Genomic DNA, 25002 nt, shown 5'->3' on the forward strand with positions numbered 1-25002 from the left:
TTGGTGCTTTGTGACCACCTAGAGGGGTGGGATAGGGAGGGTGGGAGGGAGACGCAAGAGGGAGGAGATATGGGGATATATGTTTATGGATAACTGATTCACTTTGTTATACAGCAGAAACTAACACACCATTGTAAAGCAATTATACTCCAATAAAGACGTTAAAAAAAAAGGAATATCTTAGTTTTTTCAATCTCCTAATAAAACCTAAAGATATTGTGAGCTGAACTTATGGCATTTCTGAAATTCTATCAGTTCTAACAGCTTGAGACTTTTCTCTTACAAAAACATGCAATTCCCTGCAGGTTTCTGAAAAGCTTCCCAGCAGCACTCATTAAGAAAGTCCACAGCTATAGATTAGCTTTGCTGCTACCATTTTCCTTTTAAAGCATTTTTTTGGAGACAGTTTCCTATTCAGTAGTGCATCTGCATACTATTATTCAAATACAAAAGCCTGTGGTAAAAGAATGTGGGGGTGATGCAAAAACACCAAAAGCAAGTGAACTGGTGTGACTTTAGACACAACTTTGTCTTTCACTGTATTTACCAACAATTACCATTAAGAAAGATGTTTAAGAGACTGAGGGCAGATTTCGCCCATATGCAGGTAGATAATGTTCCTAAATAAAATTTAGACTGGTCCAGATGTATAATAAACAAAATAATTTGCATCTTTGGTGTACTGATGCATCATCACTAAATTGTGGGGAAAAAACTACAATAGCAACTTCTAATGTCCATATTTTGATACCAGGACACAGGGAAATGGGAATATATGAATAGAACATGCTGGTCTAAGATGGAGTTTATGGAAATCACAACTGGACAAAAATACTGGACAAAAAAATCCTTTTTCTTCTAGGTAAGAGCCCTAGGCTCTTAGAGGTGTAAGGAATTTAAAGGCAGTTTCCATTGAACCCCTCCAAGCAGAGTCCAACGCTGCCCTTACTCCACCCTAGCCATCCAACCTACACCAAACATATACACACATATTTCCATTCTGCTGTTAAGAAAACTGCCGTTGAGACAGGCTAGACTTGCCTAAGGTCATCTCTGGATAAGTGACAGGGTTAGGGTCTGAGACAAGGAGGGCCTATTGTTTATGTGTGCCTAAATTAGAGACTTCTGGAAGGAAGAACGCTAAAGCCTAGTGAGATGTATGGAAGTCTATAGCCTCACTGTATAAAAACATAGACACAAACTATTGCCTCCCCAAATCTGTACTCATCCAGTATGGTCTACTATGTATTAAAAGGACAAGATAATTTAAAATTTATTTTAAGTTTGACTTTCAATACTCCCCTCCCATACATCCTCTCTCCCTCCATAACATAGAAAAGTACCAAAAAAACCCTGTAACTCAGCACAAAGCACATCACACACACACATACAAACATACATGAATATGATTTTGTTTATTAAAAAAATAGATTTTATACAAGGCATCCCTATGGAAGAGAGGGTTTCTGATCTTGAGAATTTGAGTTAAGTAAGGTTAACATTTTTAAACTTCTAGTTAACTTTCTCCAGTTGTCAACTGCAATTTTATAGCCAGGAAAATATGGATTGCTATAACCACAAAGGGAAAACTTACCCAAGTTAAAGAACTCCAGTACTTACTTTTATTCTCTGATGTATTCAATGCCTTCTTATATCTGATTCCATTAGTATATATAATATTTATATGTGTGTATAATATTTGCTGGATTATACTCTAGGACATTATTGAACATAGATAAGTAGGGAGAAAATCTATAAACGTATTTTTGTTAAACTTTTCAAGGTGAAACTAAACATGTTCCTGAGCACAGGCACAGAGGCTACATTAAATAAATGCAGTCAGAGGGCTGACAAAGTTGGCTGCAACAAGGTAAGTCACTGAAGACTTTAAAAAGACTTAAAATTATTCCCCGTGTAGGCCCAGCTATTGTTGAGTCTCATCTGCTTGGAGCTGAGAGCTTGTATTAATTTTCTGCAAAAGTACTGACTCACTTTCTCATTAAGCAAATTTGAAATGGTATGATATTTTTGGCTTTGCCAGATTCCTTTCTCTTAATATCTTGTGCTTTTCTCCAAGAAGATCAAAGAGTTAATATTAATCTTCATAAAATTGCTGTGACATATTCTTATCCTTATTTGACACACAGTAAATCTGAGGTAAGTAGAAGATTACACGGAATAGGCCAAAACAGGAGAAGTATTGACGGGCAAATTTCAGCCTTGTATTCCTTACCCACTTTTTCATTTTCTGGTACAAGCTCTGAGACCAGTGATTCTGAACCAGAATGCCGATCCTAACAACCTGCAGGGTATTTTCAATCTGTTCCCACCATTCCTGAGGGCAAAGTTTGGGGAGGACGCGGGGAAGGAGGGTTGAAAACTCTCCATGTGGTTCTAAATGCCCTGGCTCCTTTACCCTAATTGACAAACACTATTGTCTCAGTAGTTTCCCAATATGAGCACTTTGGTTCTTAAATGTATTTCCCTTTATAAATCATCTTTTAAATGATTATCATCCCATTATAATAATTTAACAATTCCTACTTTGGGACCCTGGACTATACACTGCTTAGTCTTTAGAAAAATGGTTGTGAGATCTAATATTTTTGACACATAAAGGTAATTTATTTCTTTATTGATTTTGTAATATTCACTTTATTGAATGCATTAACTTTAGTATTTAATATTTTCATACTCAGCAAAATTCCCAACTTTCTTCACTCCCGTATACACATGGATTCAATATGCAGACATTTCTTATGTCAACAAGTTGTCCCTTTTACCAGTATTCTATGAAAAGAACCCCAGTATTATACCTTACTCATGTTCCCGTAAAGTTACAAGAATAAGAAATAATCAGGTGGGATGAACTGGGAGATTGGGATTGACATACATACACTACTATGTATAAAATAGATAACAAATGAGAACCTACTGTATAGCACAGAGAACTCTACTCAGTGCTCTGTGGTGACCTAAATGGGAAGGAAATCCAAAAAGGAAGGGATATATGTATATGTATAGCTGATTCACTTTGCTGTACAGCAGAAACTACAAACACAAATATTGTAAAGCAACTATACTCCAATAAAAAATAATAAAAAAAGAAATAATCATGGCTGCATGGGATTATTTTTTATATTTAAAAATATACCAAAGCAGCTCTTCTCCGTCAACAATATTTCCAATTCTGAAACTTGGTAGTTTTTCTCTAATCCTCAAGAATTCCTTTATTGATCTTAGAATTCTCCCAGCAGAAATAGTTGTCTCTTTTTTTATCCTTCTCTGTGAATACAATTCCATTTCCGAAAATGGAGCTTAAGCATTTTCTTTATGTTGCTAGCTGTGGCGATTTCATTCAAATTCCCCTTTTCCAACAAATGGGCTCTGGAGGCTTAACAAGGATCCTCTTCATGCCTGGACATGAGGCTGGGGAAGATGCATAAACACACTCCAGCCATCTCCACCTTAGACTAACAACCCCATCTCTACAAATAGATAGATCTGTCAAGAAGCATTAAGGACACTGTGTGAGCCACCCTGCGTGATTCCCCGAAGAATTGTGTTTCCCCTTGATGTGCATAGCTGAGCTCTGTTATCACCAAAAGAAATTACAAGTGGGCATCCAGGGGAGAATGTAGGCTGAAAATGTACTTTGCTCATAAAACTCACACTATCCCCCTTGGAGACACTAACACAGACCAGTCAACTCAATCTTGAACCTGAGCAGCAGACGAAATGGAAAATAATTAACTTTTTCCCCATCTGTGGAATGCATTTTTGTCATTTGTTTACAACTGAGATTATCACTGCTTGTGAGATGTGGAACTAGGTAAACAGTATTTTGTTTACTTCAGATGGCATTTCTTTTTTTATTTACAACCCACAGTTAATAAACCCAAATGAGAGGACTGCTGGATGCAAGGTTGCCAGGGATGCAAATGGGTGCAGGATGGAATATAAACACATTTCAGGGAAAAAATAATCGGTCCTTATTGAATATGAAAAACAACAACAAGGTAAATCTGAGAAATAGCTATAAGATATATAGCTTTAGGATTTACTAATCAAAGAAAATGCATCACTTTTTCTTGACAGTACAGAAAGTAAAAGGAAAAAAATATAGAAATGGTTATGCTATACACTCCTGTATCCATATTCCTGAAACAGCCTCACGGGGAAAAATAGAAAAGGCTTTCTAATAGGAAAACACAGTTTATACTCAACAACATCCTTTCCAGTATTTGGGAAAACTATAGGCGCACTCATGGTATTACTTTACTAGGAAAAAAGGACCAGGCTCTACTAATGACACACGGATAAATGTCTTATTTTACCTTTTGAATAACAACATTCATTGTGTTTGCATTAATACACAAAAGAGTGGCTATTTTCAGATATTTGGATGCTGAGCAATTTAAAGGAAGCCAGATAACAGAATACTATCTATACTTTAAAAAAAGAAAAACCTAGTCAGTGAAATTTAAAACATAAATTGTTTCCAGACCGAATATTCACTAATGAGTTTTTAAATCTGTTCTCACTCATTGGAGATGAAGTCAGAAGTGGTCTGCTTGGCATAGATTCTGTCCCTTATGCTCCTTTCTCCCCCTTAATTTGAGAACTGCTTTGCTCCCATGTAAAAAGTGTGCCTCAGACTTGCCGGAGGGGAGCATAACTGCTCACTGTCTAGTTCTCTAAAAACACTTTTTTTGTGCCTAGTCGTAAGAGACATCAAGGGACAGGCCTACGTGCCTAAAGAGAAAGTGGTCCATGAACTTTTGATCTTAGACACAATTTTGCCTCAGCTGGTAATTAACAAGCTCAAGAAATTGAAAGAGATGAATTCAGTCCGTAATTGCATATGTTTTGATGAAAATAGACACCATTTTGGAAGGAAAACGCTCCACATTTTAGAGAAAACGTATGTAGGAAGTAATCAAGTGAAAAGTCCCAAAAGAGCGAAGGATTAAAGAACAAGGGAAAAATTGCTTGGAGCAGAAACTTTCCCTAGAGCTGGACACAGATACCCCCATCAGTGACACAGGACACTGATTCCCCTCAACTATTTCTTGAGTTTAAACATGAACATTATACCAGAGCCAAAACAACATTGCAGTGTATGACACTCCTTTCTTTCTCAGTATCCTTATCCAATTGGTCACAAAATCTTAATGATTCTACTTCATGAAGCCAATCCACACCACTGCTACTAATTTAATAATAATAGTTATTGAAAGTAGATATCAGTTCTTCCCTACATTAACCAGAAGTGCAATGCCAACAAAATCGCAACAGATGTTTTTTGCAGAAATTGACAGGTTGATTCTAAAATTCATTTGGATACCCAAAGAATCTAGATTAGGCAAATCTAGTCAAAGGATCTAGATTAGGTAAAATAATCTTGAAAAAGAAGAATGAAATTAGAGAACTCAAACTCTGATTTCCAGACTTACTATAATTTAATTTTTTACAAAGTTACCAAAGTAATTCAAAGGGGAAAGGAAAGTCATTTCAACAGACAGTGCTGGACAATAGGGTATCCATATGGAATAAAACTGAACTCCAATCCCTACATCAGATCATATAGAAAAATTATTTTGATGTACCATAGATTACATAAAAGCTAAAACTATAAGGCTTCTGGAAGATAATTTAGAAGAATATCTTCGTGACATGGAGCAGTGAGCAAAGATCTCTTATAGAATACTCACAAAACACAAACTCTGAAAGAAAAATATGATAAGCTAGATTTAAAAAAAATAAAAAAAACCCTTCTACTTAGCAAACAATGCCATTAATAAAATACAAAGATAAGTCACAGACTGGGAGAAAATAATATGTACATATATATATCATATATATGAAAGGTATATAAACATTATATATATATATATATAAAACAAAAGATCTGCATTTAGAATACATTAGTTTAAAAACCTCTTACAAAGCAATAATAAAAAGAGAAACAATCCAATTTTAAAAGGGAGGAAAGAACTTAAACAGAGTCTTCACGGAGGTGGCTATAAAATGGCCTATAAGCACATGAAAAAGAGCTAAACACTATTACTTATTAGGAAAGTGTAAATTTAAATGTTCGCATGGGTATAGAACACTGGAACTATCATAGATTGCTGGTACAAATATGAAATGGTACAACAATTTTGGAAAAGTGCTCAGCAGTTTTGTTTTGTTAGAAATACTCTAACCTCTCAATATTCTGTGATAACCTACATGAGCAAAGAATCTGAAAAAGAATGAATATATGCATATGTATAACTGAATCACTTTGCTGTACACCTGAAACTAACACAGCATTGTAAATTAACTGTACTCCAATAAAATTTAAAAAATACTCTAACGTCTTTTTAACCCAGCAATTCTACTCCTAGGTATTTAACCTAGAGAAATGAAAATACATATCTGTCCCAAAACTTTTATAGGAAATTTAAAGCAGCTTTATTCATAATAACAAAAAACCCTGTAAATAATCCAGCTGTCTCTCAATTGGAGAATGGATTTAAAAATTGTGGTGTATTCGCACCATGGAATAACACTCAGCAACGTAAAAGAACTAACTACTAATACACACAACATGCAGCTCAGAGACACTATGATGAGGAAAAAAAGCCCTGAATGAAAAGGTACTCATTATCAGATTCCACTTGTATGAAATTCCAAAACAGACAAAACAAAGGTATGATGACAGAAATCGGAAGGATGGCCATCTCTAGGGACGGGTGGCTGGAAGAGGACAGATAATTTTCATGTGGTGGGAACGTTCCCTGTCTAGACTGTGGTGTTGTTTACCTGGTGCAGGTTGGTCAACCCTCACTGTGTTATTCGCTGTGCATCTCCCTGTGTGTACATTTTATCTCTATTGAAAGCTTATCGTGTGCTGGACACTCTCTTAGGTGTCATTTTATTTGATCCCCATAACACCCCCTCCCCACTTCTAGATTTGAAAACAACGGCAACTTCAACAACTGAGAGTTAGACATGCCCTGCATCTGTATAGGGACATTTGAGGAGTGCCTGCTGTTATGTGCCAGGTGCTGGTCTGGGCTGGGGGTACACAGTGTGAATAAAGCAGACAAGGTCCCCTCCACTCTTATCTAAAAATAAGATGACGAGTTACAGTGATGATTATGAAGAAAGAGAATGGGTTCTTTGAAAAGAGCAATGAGAAAACTATGAGTGTTTTGGTTTGGGGGAGTGGCGTTTTTAGGGAAGGACTCTGAGCAGATTAGACTTGAGCTGCAGCCACGTGCCAGTGAAGAGGCTAGTCTCGGAATGAAGGCAGAGAGAGGGGATGGGGGAAAAAGACCTGAGGTGGGCACAGAGCGTGGCCAGGCCCTGCATACAAAGGTGGACATGCGTGAGTGGCCTGCTGGTCTTTGGACCAGGACCACCGGCACAGATCAGGTGTGAGGTCATCTGGCCGCTGGCTTGCTGGGTACCCTCCATGGTGTTTTGGAAGGAAAGCCAGTGAGACAGGAATGCAGGGGAGGAGAGGAAGGAATGAATATGAGCAGTGAGGGGGAGAAGGACTCTGGGTCAGGTCATGTAGGAGCTTGTGGGCTGTGTTATGGGGTCTGGATTTCATTCCAGCTGTAACAGAAGCTTCACTTCTTCTGACTGAAGGGTTTAAAGCAGACAATCTGACTTACAATTTAAAAAGATCACTAGGCTGGCGTGTGGAGAATGGAAAAGTAACTTGAAAACTGGCACGTAGCCAGTGAGTGGTAGAGTTTAAAGAGTCTTCAGGTGAGGGTAAGGGAAGCCTCCACTCCACCTGAGTGATGAGACACCTAACAGCACATCCTCCGCCCCCGACCAGCATCCACATGACCGTGGCTCTCCCACATCTAATAGCAGCCCCAGGAGAGATGCTGAGCAGAGCTGCCCACCTAGATCACACCCACATTCCTGACTCAGAAACTGGGAGGACTGCAAATATTTATTTATTTTTAGGGCCATTAAATTGGAGGGAATTTGTTTCGCAGCAATTGACTACCCGTTTCGTTTCTATAAAAGGTGCTCTTCCTTAGGTACACAGGACTCACTTCGTAACTTTCTTTTGGAAATTAGGAAAATATATAACAAAAGTTTCTAAACAGAGAAACAGATTCTCTTATTTTTAACAAAAAGAAACAAAAGTAAGTTATCTGTATGAGAAAAAAAAAAACCCAGAAAACCAGAACTAATTTATATTAGTTAATATAAATATATATTAATATATAAATATAATAATTTATATTAAAAGTAATATACACTATTCTTGTCCATTAGGAGAAATCACTTTAAAATACAAATAGAATTTAATTAACAATAAGAATGTAAAATAGACACAGGTAAGATTCATTCAAAATCCTTTGTAGTCCTAGTTGTGTGTATATACTGATGTATCATCTACCACAAACACATCTATAGAGATATGTGAAAACTATGTGTATTTTAGTTTGACATGGAACACGTATCCAGGTCCTCATCATGTATATTTGTGAATTAAAATTTAATTTAATATATAATTTAACATATATAATTAAAAATGATCATTCTATCATACATTTCTACTGTTTAAGCTAATGATTTCTTCTTTACAATTGAAACTTTAATCTTTGATTCAGTTTGCTAGCAGCCTAGATAACTATAAATAGTTTAATTTACACACTTTGAATTTCATAAATCTTAAATTTCAGATATAAGACTTAAACTCAACTCAATCATATGCCTACTTCATTTTTATGAGGCTTAATATTTAAAATGAACTGACTAGCATCACAAAAGAACTAAAGAGTGAAGTTTAATCTTCAAACATGCTCATTTTTCTCTGGTAATAGGCATTAGTGTTTGTGCTTTAGTTCTGAGGTTTGCTATAGCAATGCTTATGATCTAACATATATAATAATAATACAATTTTTAAGCTAGAGTGAGGACCGGAGGCTGAGACATGAAAAAAAGACTCTTGTCTATGGTTGAATTCAATGGGGGAATTAGCTGGACTCTGCCATCCTTGTTTTCTGTGTCAGATGTTACTTTTCTGCCCAAGACTGTCAGATGAGAGAGACTTCCTCTAATAGGGGCTTCACCACTTATTGCTGTACTTTAAGAAGTTTTCTTCTACAAAGAGCCAGCTTTGTTGTCTCATGCACTGGGCATTTGTTAGCTGCTTTTAGCTTCTTCAATTCATAAAAGCTCTTACTTGGTCGAGAGTGATTGGATTCATGTTTTATTCTAATTTTATATATACTGGTAACTAATAGTCACCATATGAAGAAACTCTTTGTTTAGTTCTTGCTCCAAAGAAGGAATTCAAAGTGCATTTCCCTCCTTCTTATCTCTGCAGAGGCCTTTTCAGAAACCGCCAAAGGTCTCCTGTTCTAGTTTTGCAGGCTATAGAGACAAAACCTTGGGTGGAGATTTCAGAACTGAAGGTTATTTTTACATAAAAGCATCAGCCTAAAAATGGGCTGGCCTCAGCTGACACTGTAGTTCTTCCATTTACATGTACAGTAGATGTTTCTAGAAAACTCAAAATTGTTCACGGTTGGCAAACAGTGACTTCATGTCAAATCCAACCACATCCATGTCTTAATATCCATGCTGATGCAGCTTTTGAGCTACAACAGCTATGCTGTAGCCCACAAAGTCCCAAATATTTATTATATGGTCCTTTACCCTCCAAACTTATGAACCCTTGAATTAGATCCTGAAGTATTTATGAAAAGAGCTCTCTTTGGCCACAAAGTTAACATAATGGACTATTGAAAACTCTATTATCATCTTATCTCAAGGGACTTTCACTTTTGTAAGAATATGATTTTAAACAGTTCACTTTATGTGGTGTTTTTTTTTAGCACTTTAGTACTTTAGAGTGTATTCAGAATCCTCATAAACATTATAAGTTATAATTATACAACATGGCTCCCTTGTTGACATTAGACAAATTTCTGACCATTTCATATTAGGTACTGAGAATAGAGAAAGTTAAAAAATCACACATAGGGAGAAATTTGTAATTTCTCTACTGGTTTGATTCTAGGAGAGAAAAATAATCTTCAACCTTTCTGTCATACTCCTAGAGAATCATTCGACTTCTCAAATTCTCTCTCAGATATCCCTGCATCAAAATAAAATCTGACTTATGGTGACCTTCAAAAAGACCACAAATAACAAATGTTGGCAAGGATGGGAGAAAAGGGGACTCTTGTACACATTTGGTGGGAATGTAAATTGGTGCAGCCACTATGCAAAACCACATGGAGGTTCCTCAGAAAACTAAAAATAGAGTTATCACATGATCCAGCAATCTCAGTTATGGGCATATATCCAAAGAAAACAAAAACGCTAATTTGAAAAGATACATGCACCCCAATGTTCATAGTAGCACTATTTATAATAGCCAAGATAATGGAAGCAACCCAAGTGTTCATCAGCAGATGACTGGCTTAAGAAGAGGTGGTATGTCTATATATAAATACACACAGACAGGCATGCATGCATGCATGTACATGCTAACACACACACACACACACACACACACACGGAATGGAATACCACCCAGCCATAAAAAAGAATGAAAAAATGTCATTTGCAGCAACATGGATGGACTTTGAGGATATTATGCTTAGTGAAATAAGTCAGACAGAGAAAGACAAATACTATGTGATATCACTTATATGTGGAATCTAAACAATAAAACATACAAATGACTATAACAAAATAGAAACAGAGTCACAGATGTAGAAAACAAACTAGGGGTTACCATGAAAAGAGGGAAGGGGGGAGGGGAAGAATAGGGGTTGAGGATTTAAAGGTACAAACTACAATGTATAAAATAAGCTACAAGGATATATTATACAACACAGGGAATATAGCCAATATTTTATAATAACTATAAATGGAGTATAATCTTTAAGAGCTGTGAATCATGTTGTACACCTGAGATTTTTATAATATTCTATATCAACTATAACTTAATTTAAAAAATTTCCAAGTAAACACCAAAAAAAAAAAAAAAAAGAGTGACACCATTAGGCACAGCACTATAAGCTGCCCCAGTATTTTGCAAAATATTTTAGCTCTCTTTGAAGAGAGGACACTGTAAGAATGTGAAACCAAGTCATTTCTAAGATTTACTGAGACCTAATCACAATCTCTTCCTACTGTCCTTCCATGCTCTAATCACTGGAAAATTTGTCATTGTTTATTGTAAATCATATAGCGTTTAAACCAAAAAACCAGACTAGACTCAGAATGTCATGGAGCCCCCAAATTATTTATGATGAATAGGAAGAATTTTCATCTATGCAAGGCTGGTATACCAAAAAATATATATAACCCAGTACTACCAGCCATGATATACCTCCCCCAACCCCAAACCCCCCAAACTCATTAAAAACAAATTCAAAATTGAAAAAAAAGATAAACTCTGTTTTAACTAATCATCTCTCATCAAAGAAAGGTCTCAGAACAAGTCTTAGGTGTTTTTCTCAAATACTTCTTCTCATCATAAAACAACAACAATAATTGACCTTGGTTGCAATTATCCCAAATAAGGCCCCCAATGTACAAGTGCCTTTACTGCTGTTACATTATCCCTCATTTAATCGATAGAGCCACAGCTTCATTCATTCATTCAACATTTATTGATTTCATACCATGTTTAAACAAGTGTTAACAGTAGTGGTTTTAAAACCTGAAAGCAGAAAAAAAAAACCACCCTTGAGAATCACAGTGGGCAAGGTTGATCAGTGAATGAAAGCTGTTGGATAATGTTGGTGTTAAAACTAGAGGTATATACCACATGCTATGGAGGTGTTGAAGGGCTTCATGAGGCTGATTTACATAAGCCAACTTCCAAAGGTTGGTTTATCAGGCGAAGTACAGAGGGACAGAGGCAAGGGTGGGCGCAACACACACGGGCTAAGATGCACTGGGAAGCACAGAGACGGGCCCCCCGTCAGGGAGCAATGGTGGGAGACCAGAAGCTCTGCTGGAGGCCACCTCAGCCTGGAGAGACAGGAGTATTTTTATAATGCATCTGTCCAGAAGGAGTGCCCTTTCTGTGTCCCACAAGGTCAGTTTATGTACTAGAGGCAGCCCTGAATGTGGGTGATGTTCTGAACGTGGGGTTAATCTCATGAGCCCTACAGACCCAATGTAGAGCTGGAAGCAGGAGAATGACTTAATAAGGTGGGTGCTTGTTTTCCTTTAACTTTAGGATCTTTTGCACAGTAATATGCTAATGTAAACAAAGGCTAAGGGAGCAAGACAAAAGTTGGAATAATGTTATGCTCCTCCAGTGAGAAATCATGAAGGCCAGGTCTAAAGTGGGGTGGCTGGGATAGACACTAGAGATTGGCCAAATGGAGGAGTCTCTACGTTGCCTGTAGAACATTTCTGAACGATTGCTTGAGGATGAATGAACAGAGGTAGTCAGAGTAGGTCTGACACCTTCCAAAGCAACTACCAGCACACAAATCTCCCCTGTTGAAAGATTGCTCTCTATCCAGGAGTTTTGTCCAGCTCCGGAGACTGACCTAAGAACACACACTGAATGTCCAAACGGGCTTCCTTGTCCCTCAAGCTTACTTGCCTCCTGTTTCTGTAATCCTTCCAGTCACTCCTTGTTGTCAAGTTAATGCCCCTTCCATTTCCTTTGCTTGTTTCAAACCCATTCTTCATATTGATCTTTTGCCCTAATTTGAAGTTGACTTCGATAACGTGATCCTTGGCTCCAACCACACATAACTGGAAACATATGGTCAGCGGACAAGAAGGCTAAAGTGGGCCAGGAGAGTCCCTCCAATCCCATGCCTCTCAGTGTGTGTGCTCCATACCAACAAGGCACAATAATCCTCGCTGCCGGGAGCCTGGGGAAATCAGGAAACTAACCTACCATTCTGTTCCGTGGTTTGATGAAGGTTTTCAGGAACCTAGGAGAGCCCTGGGAAAGTTAGTAAGATGCCTCAAAATGGACTCAAATGAATCACACCTAAGCTTATTATATCCAAATCCTTTTACAAACATCACAGCAAGTCAATAAATGAGATTTTCATAAATCTAAATAGGAAGCTTTAGCTTCAGCCATTGGGATCACAAACGCATTTGAGACAAAATAGACATGGATTTGGGACTTTATTGGCAGGAAGTGACTTCTATGAGAGAAGTTATGAATAAGCACATTCCTTTTGAAGGTTAAGAACATTATTTTACATGACTTATCAAGTGGGAATATTCACATTTGTTGGATTTCAGAGTCTCTAACTAAACCCAGGAACCAGATTTCCTTTAAAGCATGCATGGATCACTTAGAGCTTAAACCAGGCCCCAGGAGAATAGTCTTTATCACTATGTTGGCTTAAATTCTGTCTAGAATGGGGGACCCTAATCCTTGTAAGACTAACCACAGCTGTTAGCTCCATAGGTATAAGCCTAAATGATGAATTCAAATAAATTAATTTACTTATTCATTCAATAAAGATTTATTATATATTTACTGTACTCAGATTCTATGTTGGCAATGAATTTAAGAATGAATGTAAACTAGCCTTGCCCTAAGAAGTGTATAGCCTTGTTGGAAACAGGTAACAAAATACAAAACAGTAGATTTGCGCTAGGAATCATGGAGCCTCAGAGCTGGGGTACCTAAATGTGGAGAATGGGAGAGGGCCTCACAAATGAGGAAAAGTGTCAAGGATGAGCACAAGCCAGATGAAGAGGTTTGGGAAATCAGGTGGGGTGCAGGAGAGTAACAGTGCTCCAGGCTGGAGGGGAGTGAGAAGTAAGCAATTACCATGATTTTGATGAACTGTAAGCAGCTTGGTATAGCCGGTGTGACTAAAAAAAAAAAAAAAAGTCAGTAAAATAGACCGAAAATGGAGAGGTCAGCTCAGGTCATGTTTAAAGTTTCTCAAGTTTGATAAGCTATAGAACTCTTTCTCAATACAGTTTATTCCTGAGCCCCAATATATTAATGCAAGAATATCAGAGAATAGGAACCTTCACAGATAAATAAAACATTCTCACCGCTTGTGTCTGAGCACAGTTTGAAAATCACTTCTGTAGGAGGTAAGACAACAATACATGTTTGCTAAGGGGAGTGGAGTAGTCAGATTTGAATTTTAGCTCCATTACTTGAGCTACAAGGTAGAGAGTGGGGTTAATGATGCTGGAAGATTAGTGAGGGCAATTCATACCTGATTGAGGCAAAAAGCTGGAGGTGAGAAATATGTGAGGGTACACATGGCACAGGGGGCTGATTTATTATATTTACTACATGAGGGAGAAGGAGGTATCAAGGATAATGCTCAGAGTTCCAGCTTATGTAACTGGGTTGGAGACTACAGAAAGTACATGCAATTAATATATAACGTGTTTGAGTGTGGGGCAGGGACATGAGCAAAATGGGAAATTTAGTGGTGAGCAGAAAATTGGACACGAGGAAATCTGAAGCTCAGAAGAGAAATTCAGAATCAGATGTATATCCGTGAGTCATCACCATCATCACCATCACCATGATCACAAGAACTGTTTAAGGAGTGCTTACAAAGTTCTTCATATGTACTCTCATGTAACCTTGACAGCAACACTGTAAGGGAGATACTGAGAGGAAGCTGAGGTCCAGGGAGGCTGAGTATCATGCTCAAGATCACACAACTAGGAAGCAGGAGATGTAGGATGTTTGGGTCTCTCTGGCTTAAAATACCTGCTCTTCACCTTCACCACTGAGAGATGGATGTCTCCAGGGAAGCCTGGAGAGCCTGACCCTCAAGAAAAGAGCAGACTGTTTCAGGCAGTATCAGAATGGACAGAATGGGTGGCTGAAAACACATACCCAGTATTCCTCCTCAGAAACTGAATACATATAGATTCAGAGGCCAGGCATGGAAGTATTGATAAATGTGTGGAGAATCTCAGTCTCTCACAAAAGAAAGTCATGGGAGAAATAAGTGAATTAGAGAGTCCTTCACCTAATTAAAGTATTAAAATTCAAGATTTTATTTTAAAAAAAACCCCACAATTCTGACAACACAAAAACATCTTCCATTAGAATAACCACAGCCTTCTAGTTTGGCCTATCTTTACTAATTTCCTCTAGGCAAACTACATAACAAAAACATAACAACACTTGATAAAGGATAAATAAGCAAGGATGTAGTAAGGAAACTTTGTAGATTTTGTGACTTTGAAAAAGTGCTCCAACACAGAGTTTTCATATTTTTTGCAAGACTGAATGAAAAGACACAGGCCTATTATGTAATTCAGTGGTCCATACATAAAGAACTATGAGAGAAATTCTTTCTGAAGAGTGATAAGGAAATGTCTGCACATCTGAAATAATTTGGGAAGCTTCCTTGATCTGTCAATGAGGACTTTTGCTAGGTCTTGTAGGTCTCCTAGGACTAAAGTTAGGGTCTAACTTTGCCCTCTCACATTTAGTTATTATTTTTCAAAATAAGGATGTCTATTCAGGATGTCTATAATTTATTTTATAACACTTAGGTATTCTCAGTATGATACTATTGATATATATGTGCCAGTTAGTTTAACCTTTAATCCTAGGAGCTGTCCAGGAATGCACAGAACAAGGCAGTCAGCTGGCATTGTATTTGAAAGGAGTCATACCCCAGAGTCTTGAAGAGTCAACTGCAAGTCCTTTGGATTTAGGTAGATGTATCCACAATCAACACTTCAATTATTATCACACTGACTGCAGGAGATTGGTCTTTACTGATGAACTAGTGCCTAGTCAATTATTATGGTAGATGTATCAATAGGTTCCCTTGGTGAAAACAAAGGCATTGAAAGATATGTAGATGATATAATATAGTTAAACACTTCTTAGTCTAAATAGACTGCATGGAAGATTCCATTGAAGTTTATATCCTGTACTTCATAGAGATGAGGCCCATAGTTTTATCCCCAATCATTCTGTACTCAGACACTCGATTAGGGGGATTTCTGATTGAAAGATGCTGATTGAAGGCACAGAAGCCTGTCTCTAGAGTATTGTTATGTCCACCTGAAGTGAATGTTGCATACAAGGTGTGGTCATGGTCAAAATATCTAAAATGACAGAGACCTGTAGTTTCATTGAGTTTACAGAACAGGTTTTGCTCTTGATTTGCTAATAAATGTTTATCTAATAAATATCACACTGTCTGTTGAATCTAGACTTGGCTTCCTTTCATTATAACCTGGTAGTGATGTTATAGGGAGAAGTTTTCTCTCAGAATCTTCTTGGGTGTCCACCATTATCTAACCAAAAAAAAAAAAAAAAAAAGATACCCAACTGTTTTACCAAATTTGACTTCCATCAGTTAAAAAGAATACTATAAAATGGTTAATATGATAAATCATCTCAAAGTGTTTTAGAAGAATGTAAATATATATTTTTGTGATTAAGAAAACTATTCTCTGAATATATCTGTTTCCAAAATAACCTTCACTTTCTGCAAAATATTAGGTCTAAAATAGTCTACATGGCTCAACAAAAAGCATTTGCATACTTTAAGTTACAAAGGAAATTCTAAAAATAAACAACATTCAAGTGATAAAGGAATATCCTGGTTGAAATTTAAAATACACAGAGAAATCAAAGGGCAATGACATTTTATAAGATAACTTGAAATATAATGAAGTCAGTTATAATTACATTTTATAACTGCATTTTAAGAAGAGATAGAAGAAGTGCATTTGATTCCTTTCTCTGCTGCCAGCAATTGAATCTATAGTTCAAAGATTTGAATACATCATATTTTAAACAATGGATCATTTCAGTTTGTTTCTATCCCAACTCAAAAGAAAACAGAGATACTCAGTAGTGAGATAATTGAATCAATTATATTTCAACAAGCAATTTGGAGAAAGATCCCAGTCTGACACTTCAAAACCATTCTGGACCTCAGTATCAAATACCAGTTTTCACACAAACTAGCCATGACAACTCTCAGAGGCAGTACCAAAGAACCTGTTCATCAAGAAGCCCTCTCAGATGCTTCCATTTTTCCAAGTGGGGAATGGTAAAGCATCAATCAAAATTTACCAGGGAAGTCAAAGATAGGAATTTGATCAATTACAAAATGCCCACAGCAGCGATGGGATCCTACACACACCCTAAAAAATATACTGTACCCACTGATAATATTTTACCTTTTTAAAATACTGTCCTGGAGTTTATACAGATCATGAGTTTATACGGATAATACATTTTGGTATTTTTTCTCTTTTTTTTTTTTTTTGAGACATCATTAATCCTCCAAACAGTGAAACAGGTATGGCTTTTCACATACTGCTATTTCACATATATTTAAAATGAAGTGAGGGCAATTTAATTGAATTCAGCCCATGTATCATAATAAAATATACGATTATTTCCCCTGGAACCTGATATAGTTGAGAGTGACTAAGAATAAAACCCTACTGTGTTGTATTTTTCTCTCCTAGTCACTCCATAGTGGATTGTCCTAGGCTTGCAAGATCATCTACTCAGAGCTAGTAAAGCAAAATTAACATAGCATGAGAGAAAAACAATAATTTTTCATTCTCTTTATCATCACCACCACCTATCCCTCACTCCTCCCCACAAGCATCAACAGTGTAGCAGCAGAAATCAGCACAGTCTATCTGGAACAGAACCACCAGGATCCCCAAACCATATAGAATCTATTCTGCAGAAACAAAACTAAACTGACCTTTTATTTTTTTTAAACCAAGCCCATGCTGGCCATGCTTCATAATCAGAAATGAAAAGTAAAACTAGACTTGTCTTATCTTGCCTTTGATGTTCATAATATTCATACATATCTAGCAGACATTTTAATTAAAAACAAAACAAAACAAAACAAAAAAAACAGGACATTGAGAACCTGGAAAAGCCAAAATGGGTGTAATTTCTCAAGACTGCTTTAATCTCTAAGTATCATTACCATTTAGACCTACACAACATGGTAGTCATTTAGTACATGTAGCCACTGAACACTTGAAATGCACTAGGTCCAAACTGTGATGTATTATAAGTATAAAACACACACCAGATTCTGAAGACTTTATTTAAAAAAAAATTAAAACACTGTATTAACATTTAAAAATATTACTTATATGTTAAAATGGTCATCTTTTGGATATACTGAGTTAAATATATTATTAAAATTGATTTTGCTTGTTTATTTTTACTTATTTTAATGTGGCTACTAAAATATCACTATTACATACATAGCTTGCATTTGTGGCCTACAGTGTATTTCTATCGAACAGCAATGATCCAACAGAAATACACAACAAACACTAAAATATGCGGTAAACCTTGTGGAAAATTCTACTATTTGACCATTTGGCTCAGAACTTGTAAAAACTTTTCCAGACAGCATAACGCAGTTTTAAAAGCATATTTCCTACTGAAGACAATGATGTTTTCCATATTCTAATGAGGGACATAACTCAAGAGTGTTTGGAGGGTAAAAAATGACAGGGAGACTTTGGTGGGGAAAAAAAAAAAAAAAACTACCAGCTCAAGCTAACTCTAGCTCGAATTTTTCTGGTTCCCAGACCCAGTAAGTGATTTCTACTTCAGAGGAAATCTCTCCTTCTTTGCACGGAAGTTCAAGGATAAACAGTTAAAGAATTGTGACCAGGTATGAACAAGTGAAGGAGCATTCCTAAGGGCTCTAAGGTCCTGCCTGGTGAACAGCGAGGACAGGGGTGAGAAGAGGGATTCTTCACTGTTCAGGGCTCACGGAACATCTCCCCTCCTTCATCTCCAGCCCTTTCCTTCCTTTCCCAGCTTGCTTGCTCCTACCCCCATCCATTTCCCCTCTGCTGGTTACTCTGCACACTTCTTTTTCCCCTCCCAATTCCAACTGCATCTCCCTCACTGTAGTCTTTCTCCTTTCTTCCTCTGACTTTCCTTTTCCCATGAATTTCTTGTTAAATTTAGGTTAAATAGTTAGAAGGTGGCCCTGAAATATATTTTAATAGACTTTACATTGTCTCACCTTTTTTAAGAAGACACAGGAAAGAAATGGGAAAAGAACTAAACATTCAGATACGTGAAAGGTGAAAGTGTTTTTTACTTCTACAAGGCTCCTTATTGGGCTCTTACTGTTGTTCCCTTTTTTGCTTTTGTCCTTCATGGTTAGTGACCTTCCGCTTATCCCCCCTCCCCACAGTCTTAGAGTAATATGGGTCGAGACAAAATCTTCATCAGAATCACCTAAGTAGTTTCCCAGGCCTCTCTAGACCCTAAATTGTATTCTTTGCATAGGAATCAGATTCTTAGGAGTGTAAGTTAGCAAAATAAACAAACTATCCATAATTTTTGATGTTGATGCATGTCCTACAAATATCTGATATATCAAAAGTACCTACTGAAAAGTACATTGGATGTTCTAAAAATGATAGCTTATAGGGAAGAAGTTCAATTATTGACTTTAGTATTTGGAAAAAAATTAAGAAAAGAACAAGCCCAAACTGATCAGCAAATATTATCAAAGCATTTTTAACAGAATTCTTTTGAGGTTGGGGTAAGTTAATTTAAGATTTCTATTATGGGTTTCTTGGAATGTATTTCAGAGTCATTTAGCAAAAAGACTGACAGTCATTTCTCAAAAAACATGGTCATTCAACTCAAGTCATACATTTTACATTCTGCTGAAAGTGATTACACAGTTAAAGAACTACAAAACTGTTTAAGTATCAAAATACTTTTTCCATAATAAAACTTTTTGAAAGGCATAAAATCTAGAGTCACTTCCTCCTAATACTGTCTTTGGTTATTGTCTAAAATAAGTTTTTTGGCGGATTTTTCAACAGCTATGTTACACTAGTTAGCAATTTATAGTTGAATTTTAGGAATCAGTATGTTAATAAATTAGATCAAAACACAGGAAATTCTATTACAATTAGGATAATGAATTAAAATTTGTGCTTTTGATGTTCCAAGGCTTTGAACTCATAGAGCTTTGACATAATGTTTAATAAACACATATGTTTACTATTATAAACAGCCTCTCAATCCCCATGAAATTAAGCCAAGGGAATGTATTTCTGGACTGGAATAACCAGTACTTTTATTCAGAAGCAAATAAAATATTTCTATTTTTAAAAATAATTTCATCAGAATTTCCCTATTTCATCAAGAATAAACATTTAGATTATCAATAGCCAACTTTATGTCACAACATAAACACAGAAAGGGAAGCAGAAAAATCACCAGTCATACCTTATTATGTGTCTGAGTCTGTCCAACCAGGATGAGGATGTTGGATGAGATGATAGACAGGCAGAAGTTAATCAGAATTATGGACCTCTCAGAGCGTATGTACCTAACCAGAGAGAGAAAGTGTCCAACTTTAAAATTCAACAGAAAGATGAGAAATTCTCTATTATGCAAATTGGTGGAATTCATCTAGAAAAAGACATTAACATGAAGCCTTTACATGAGAAAAAATATTTAAAAAGTTGTTTTTAAGAAAGATTATTTGTAGAGACCCAATTTTATAGTGACTTATAGTGTCCAAGAGACCTTAAATTTATTTTTCTTTAGACATTAGTGTGGACAACATGGCACTTCTGACAGAAGCTAAATTGCACATCTGTTATCACCATAACTTTTTTTTACTAGAAGTACAAAATTTCTTAGAACGATATCAATTAGTATCATTACCTTCCTATTTGTGTATATGTAATATGCTAATTATTATCATTTACATCAACCAGTAGAAACTGAAAACCAAAAAGAAAAACCCCACAGATTCTCAAATATCCCCCTTATTTACTAGGAAGATGCCTTTACTCTCATGAAACCATGAACAATTTTCATCCACCACTTCACTCGCTCAAGTATTTTTATATAATTAGGCTGTTACTCTTTATGTTTTTCTTTTCCTGAATAATTGTTCCAAAACAAGAAAAAAGAAAATGAATCTTTACTGCTAAAATCTAATCCAATCCACAGATGATAATTCATCATTAGGCTGGAAAATTAGCTGGAGCCTGCCATATTTTACCCGTATGGAGAAGTATTTATATACAGTCTGTCATATAATTTTTAAGCACATCAAGAATGTAAGCCCAGGGGTAAAATGGGAATAAAGTCGCAGACCTATTAGAGAATGGACTTGAGGATATGGGGAGGGGGTAGGGTAAGCTGGGACGAAGTGAGAGAGTGGCATGGACTTATATACACTACCAAACGTAGAATAGATAGCTAGTGGGAAGCAGCCGCATAGCACAAGGAGGTCAGCTCCGTGGTTTGTGACCACCTAGAGGAGTGGGATAGGGAGGGTGGGAGGGAGGGAGACGCAAGAGGGAAGAGATATGGGAACATATGTATATGTGTCACGGATTCGCTTTGTTATAAAGCAGAAACTAACACACCATTGTAAAGCAAAAAAAAAAAAAAAAAAAAAAAGAATGTAAGCCATGGAGAAAACTGCTCAGAATCAAATGTTCTACCAGGTGTTTACCCTTAAAAGGGTAGCAGCTATCTTGCTTTACTGTACCCTGTGGTAAATCACTGAGTGATAGTAACAAAAAGATATATTTGTTCTTGCTATGTATTTGAGAGTGTTCAATTTGTGATAGAACATGAACTCACTGTCCACAGCCCACAGTGTGGGCTTCCCTGTGCAGTGTTCCATGGGGGTGCCAGAGATCTGAAGGCACTCTTTGGAAGGTAAAAATCTATCAAATTTCTCTCTCTCTGTTTGTGAGGAATATTTAGGCAGAGATCCTATATTCCATCACATGTTTCAGAAAAGAAAGTAAAACAAAAACAAGAGTAATAATAAAATATACAAAGAAATTTTTTAATATAAAAGAATCTTCCTTTCTTCACAGAACAAACATAGAATGAACCTAGGTGGACCCTCAATAAAAATGGCCTCAAGAGTAGCTTAATCTTGTCCCTGCATCATCAGTATCTAAAAATATAATAAACCACACACTGGGATGCTGAAAACATCAAATATTAAGTTGTTTCTGTTTTTTTTTTTTTTTTTTGGTTGGGGATGTATCATTAAAACGTTTAAGGGCTGCACACAGTTGACCCTTTATGTGATATTAAAGGCTTCCATGCCAGCACAAGTACACAGATGACATTACTGAAAGGCTTTCATTGATATTATTTGCTCAGTAAATAGAAAAATCATGGTAATGAAGACCTAGACTGACCACTCTGAAGAGTCTTTAGATGTTTTCATTTTCATTAACATTGTGACATTATTGCCTTAAAAATTGCTATAAAATGTCTCAACTTTCAAAACTTTTTACAAATGTGCTTTATGTTTTAAACAAAATTTGTGAATGCATCATTTCAATACATGGATTAAAAGGACATGCTCAGTTGCTCTGTGACGTGATGTAATTCTACAGAACATATCTGTAGATGGAGAGAACGTAACAATGGATTCATTTTTTGGTGAATATTTCTAATGAGCTACATGAGACGTCAGCAAATTTCAAAGTGGTATATTATATATAAAATAATTCTGATGTTCACACATTTTACACATCATTAGAAAAGCAAAAAATAAACTAAACCTTTTAATTAGAAAAAAAAGGCAGTAAGATCCTGACATGAGTATTATCATACAGGAATGTTACTAGGTGTATTTAATGTTTACAAAATGTATTGAATTCGTCATGCTACAAGATTCACTTAATAGTTTATGAATCTTGAAACTTCTATCAAATTATTAATATTACTTCAATTTTGCTACCTGTAGACAATGAGTTGATGGCCACTAACGGTTAGGAATTCAAATTTATGTTGTTTCTTAGTACTGTCTTCTAAACTTCTCAGTTTCATGTCAAGTTTGGATAGGTCCTTTCAGGTGGTAATTCCTAGAAAGCTATTGCAATAGGTGATTTTCCTGGATTTTCTGGATTACAGCAAACTTCCCTATGGACTAAATAATCCTGTAATTCTTTGATAAATTTTATATATCATTTATACTAGCAGTGTTTGTGCTAGCGTTAGCCATATGTATTGAGGCGTGAAGAGAAGGTGTAATTGGTGGCTGAACCCTAACTACTGAGAAATGGAACTTGGTTCTGAATACTTCAGTGAGTATGAATTATGATGCCATTGATGAATTGTGATACTATTACCTGGTATCCTGGCCCATAAACACTACCTCATTTCCTGAGAAATACCATTCAGGCAATTGTGGGAGAGAAAGTCTTCTTCCCAGCCTTTGTCTGTCTTGCTCTTGCATTACCAGGACAATGCCTGCTTGACTGAGCCCTGAACCCTGGATTCTACTGTCTACAATGTTATGCAAGCATTTCTTTCATTTCATGAGACTGGCCATATATTATCAGATTCCCTCATTTGGTATTTCACTACCCTGCATGGTAAGGCAGAACCTCTATTACGTATCTGTACCAATGGACCAAGAATGTGTACATATTTTATTTTTGTATGAAGCATGAAAATCTTAATACCTTTGACAATATAATATCCTGGACAATTAATTTTTGTCCTCAAAAGAGTAAAAAATATAATGGAGAACAATGATTTTTTTTTCAAATAAAAGGATGTTAAATCAAATGATCTTTCCTTATTAAATTGTAATTAATTTTTCAACGAAATTGTTTTTTATCTTAAGTAAAAGATAAGTAAAATACTAGGCCTGGCTACCTTTGGAATTTTAATATTTCAAATATTCAGGAAATAATACATAATTATTTATTTGCTAATATAATAACTGTTTTATAACATTTTAAAGTAATCAAAATGGATATAAAAATGTTTAACATTTGAAAATTTATTGGGAAGTTTAGTTATATACTACTTATCAATATGTCAGTAGACATAATAAACTTCACAGGTCTAATTCTCATTAACAGAACAAGAACAAATCTTAGAGAACTACTAAATTTTCATACAATGCCAAACAGATGTAATTTCACATATTATAGAACAGTATTTTTCAATCACTTCTCCTTGTTTATGTATTTTTATGACTTTTTAAAATCAGTTTGTCAAAATCTGACTTGATGGAAACATTCAGCTGAGACGTCTTTTCTAAAGCTTTATGGTATTGTATTAATGCATTAATATTATAGAAGACTTTACACATTGGGACACACTGAAAGCATGTGTTTAAAACTTAAGCATTTGGAGACCATATTTCTATAAGAGAGAAATTAATTTGACTGTATCATTAAACTCTCAAGCTCAATAGCAGTTGGGATAAATATAAACAACACATAGACTGAACTTGGGGCATTAAGAGTACCATGCTTGGGGGTAAGCAACTTGTTGAAGGCTACCATCATTTGAATTGGGAAGAAAAGTGTGTGTGTGTGTGTGTGTTTTGTTTACTTTCCCATTATAGGAAAATACAGACAAGAAAATTAAGTAAACACTTATTTAGTGTTATTGAGCTCATTTATTATAGCTCAATCACAGCAATTATAATTCTGTTTTCAAAGCACTTCTTTCAGTAAATTAAGAAAACATGAGACATATAATAGTTATTATATTCCTTGATTTAACTCTGAATAACCGAACATTCCATTTCTAGTGTATTAATTGACTACATACCTCCATAATGCTGCATAGACAACGGCTAGGGTGATCAAGGCCAAGCAAGAAAGGCCACTGCCTACAATTAGGGTAACTGAAGGTGTACTAGAGGATTCCATGATCTGTAAATTAAACAAAAGAAGCAAAAAAAAAAAAAAAAAAAAGAGAGAAAGAGAGAGAGAGAATTTTTAAAATAAATTAAAATAACTTCTAAACTCAACAAAACTATCCTAACACTCAAAAATAGCCAATATAGTTGTTATAGTAACCAGATAATTACCCAGTAACCACTCTGTTCACATATTCTCAACCTCTAAAATGACTAATTCTAGCTACTCCCTCTCTCCCACTGTGAAGTAATGAAGGCTTTAAGAGTTTTCAATGCTTGATTGTGGCATATACCCACTTACGGCTTTCTAAAATAAATAAATGAAGCTACAACTTGGTCAACATTAACATGT

The 25002-nt window shown here is 36.0% G+C and overlaps 1 protein-coding gene across 1 annotated transcript in view; it reads right to left on the reverse strand.

The window, feature by feature from the left end:
- ADGRB3 (adhesion G protein-coupled receptor B3) overlaps positions 1-25002 on the reverse strand; it is a gene marked incomplete at both ends in the record, with an annotated part of 799939 nt that overhangs the window by 121120 nt on the left and 653817 nt on the right. The window contains 2 exons of the mRNA XM_079716603.1: positions 20228-20330; positions 24560-24663. Of these exons, the coding sequence (XP_079572729.1) occupies positions 20228-20330; positions 24560-24663 (207 nt within the window). The remainder of the gene's footprint in view (positions 1-20227; positions 20331-24559; positions 24664-25002) is intronic.

Source organism: Hyperoodon ampullatus (genome assembly GCF_949752795.1).
Source record: "Hyperoodon ampullatus genome assembly, chromosome: 12".
Classification (NCBI taxonomy): Eukaryota; Metazoa; Chordata; class Mammalia; order Artiodactyla; family Ziphiidae; genus Hyperoodon; species Hyperoodon ampullatus.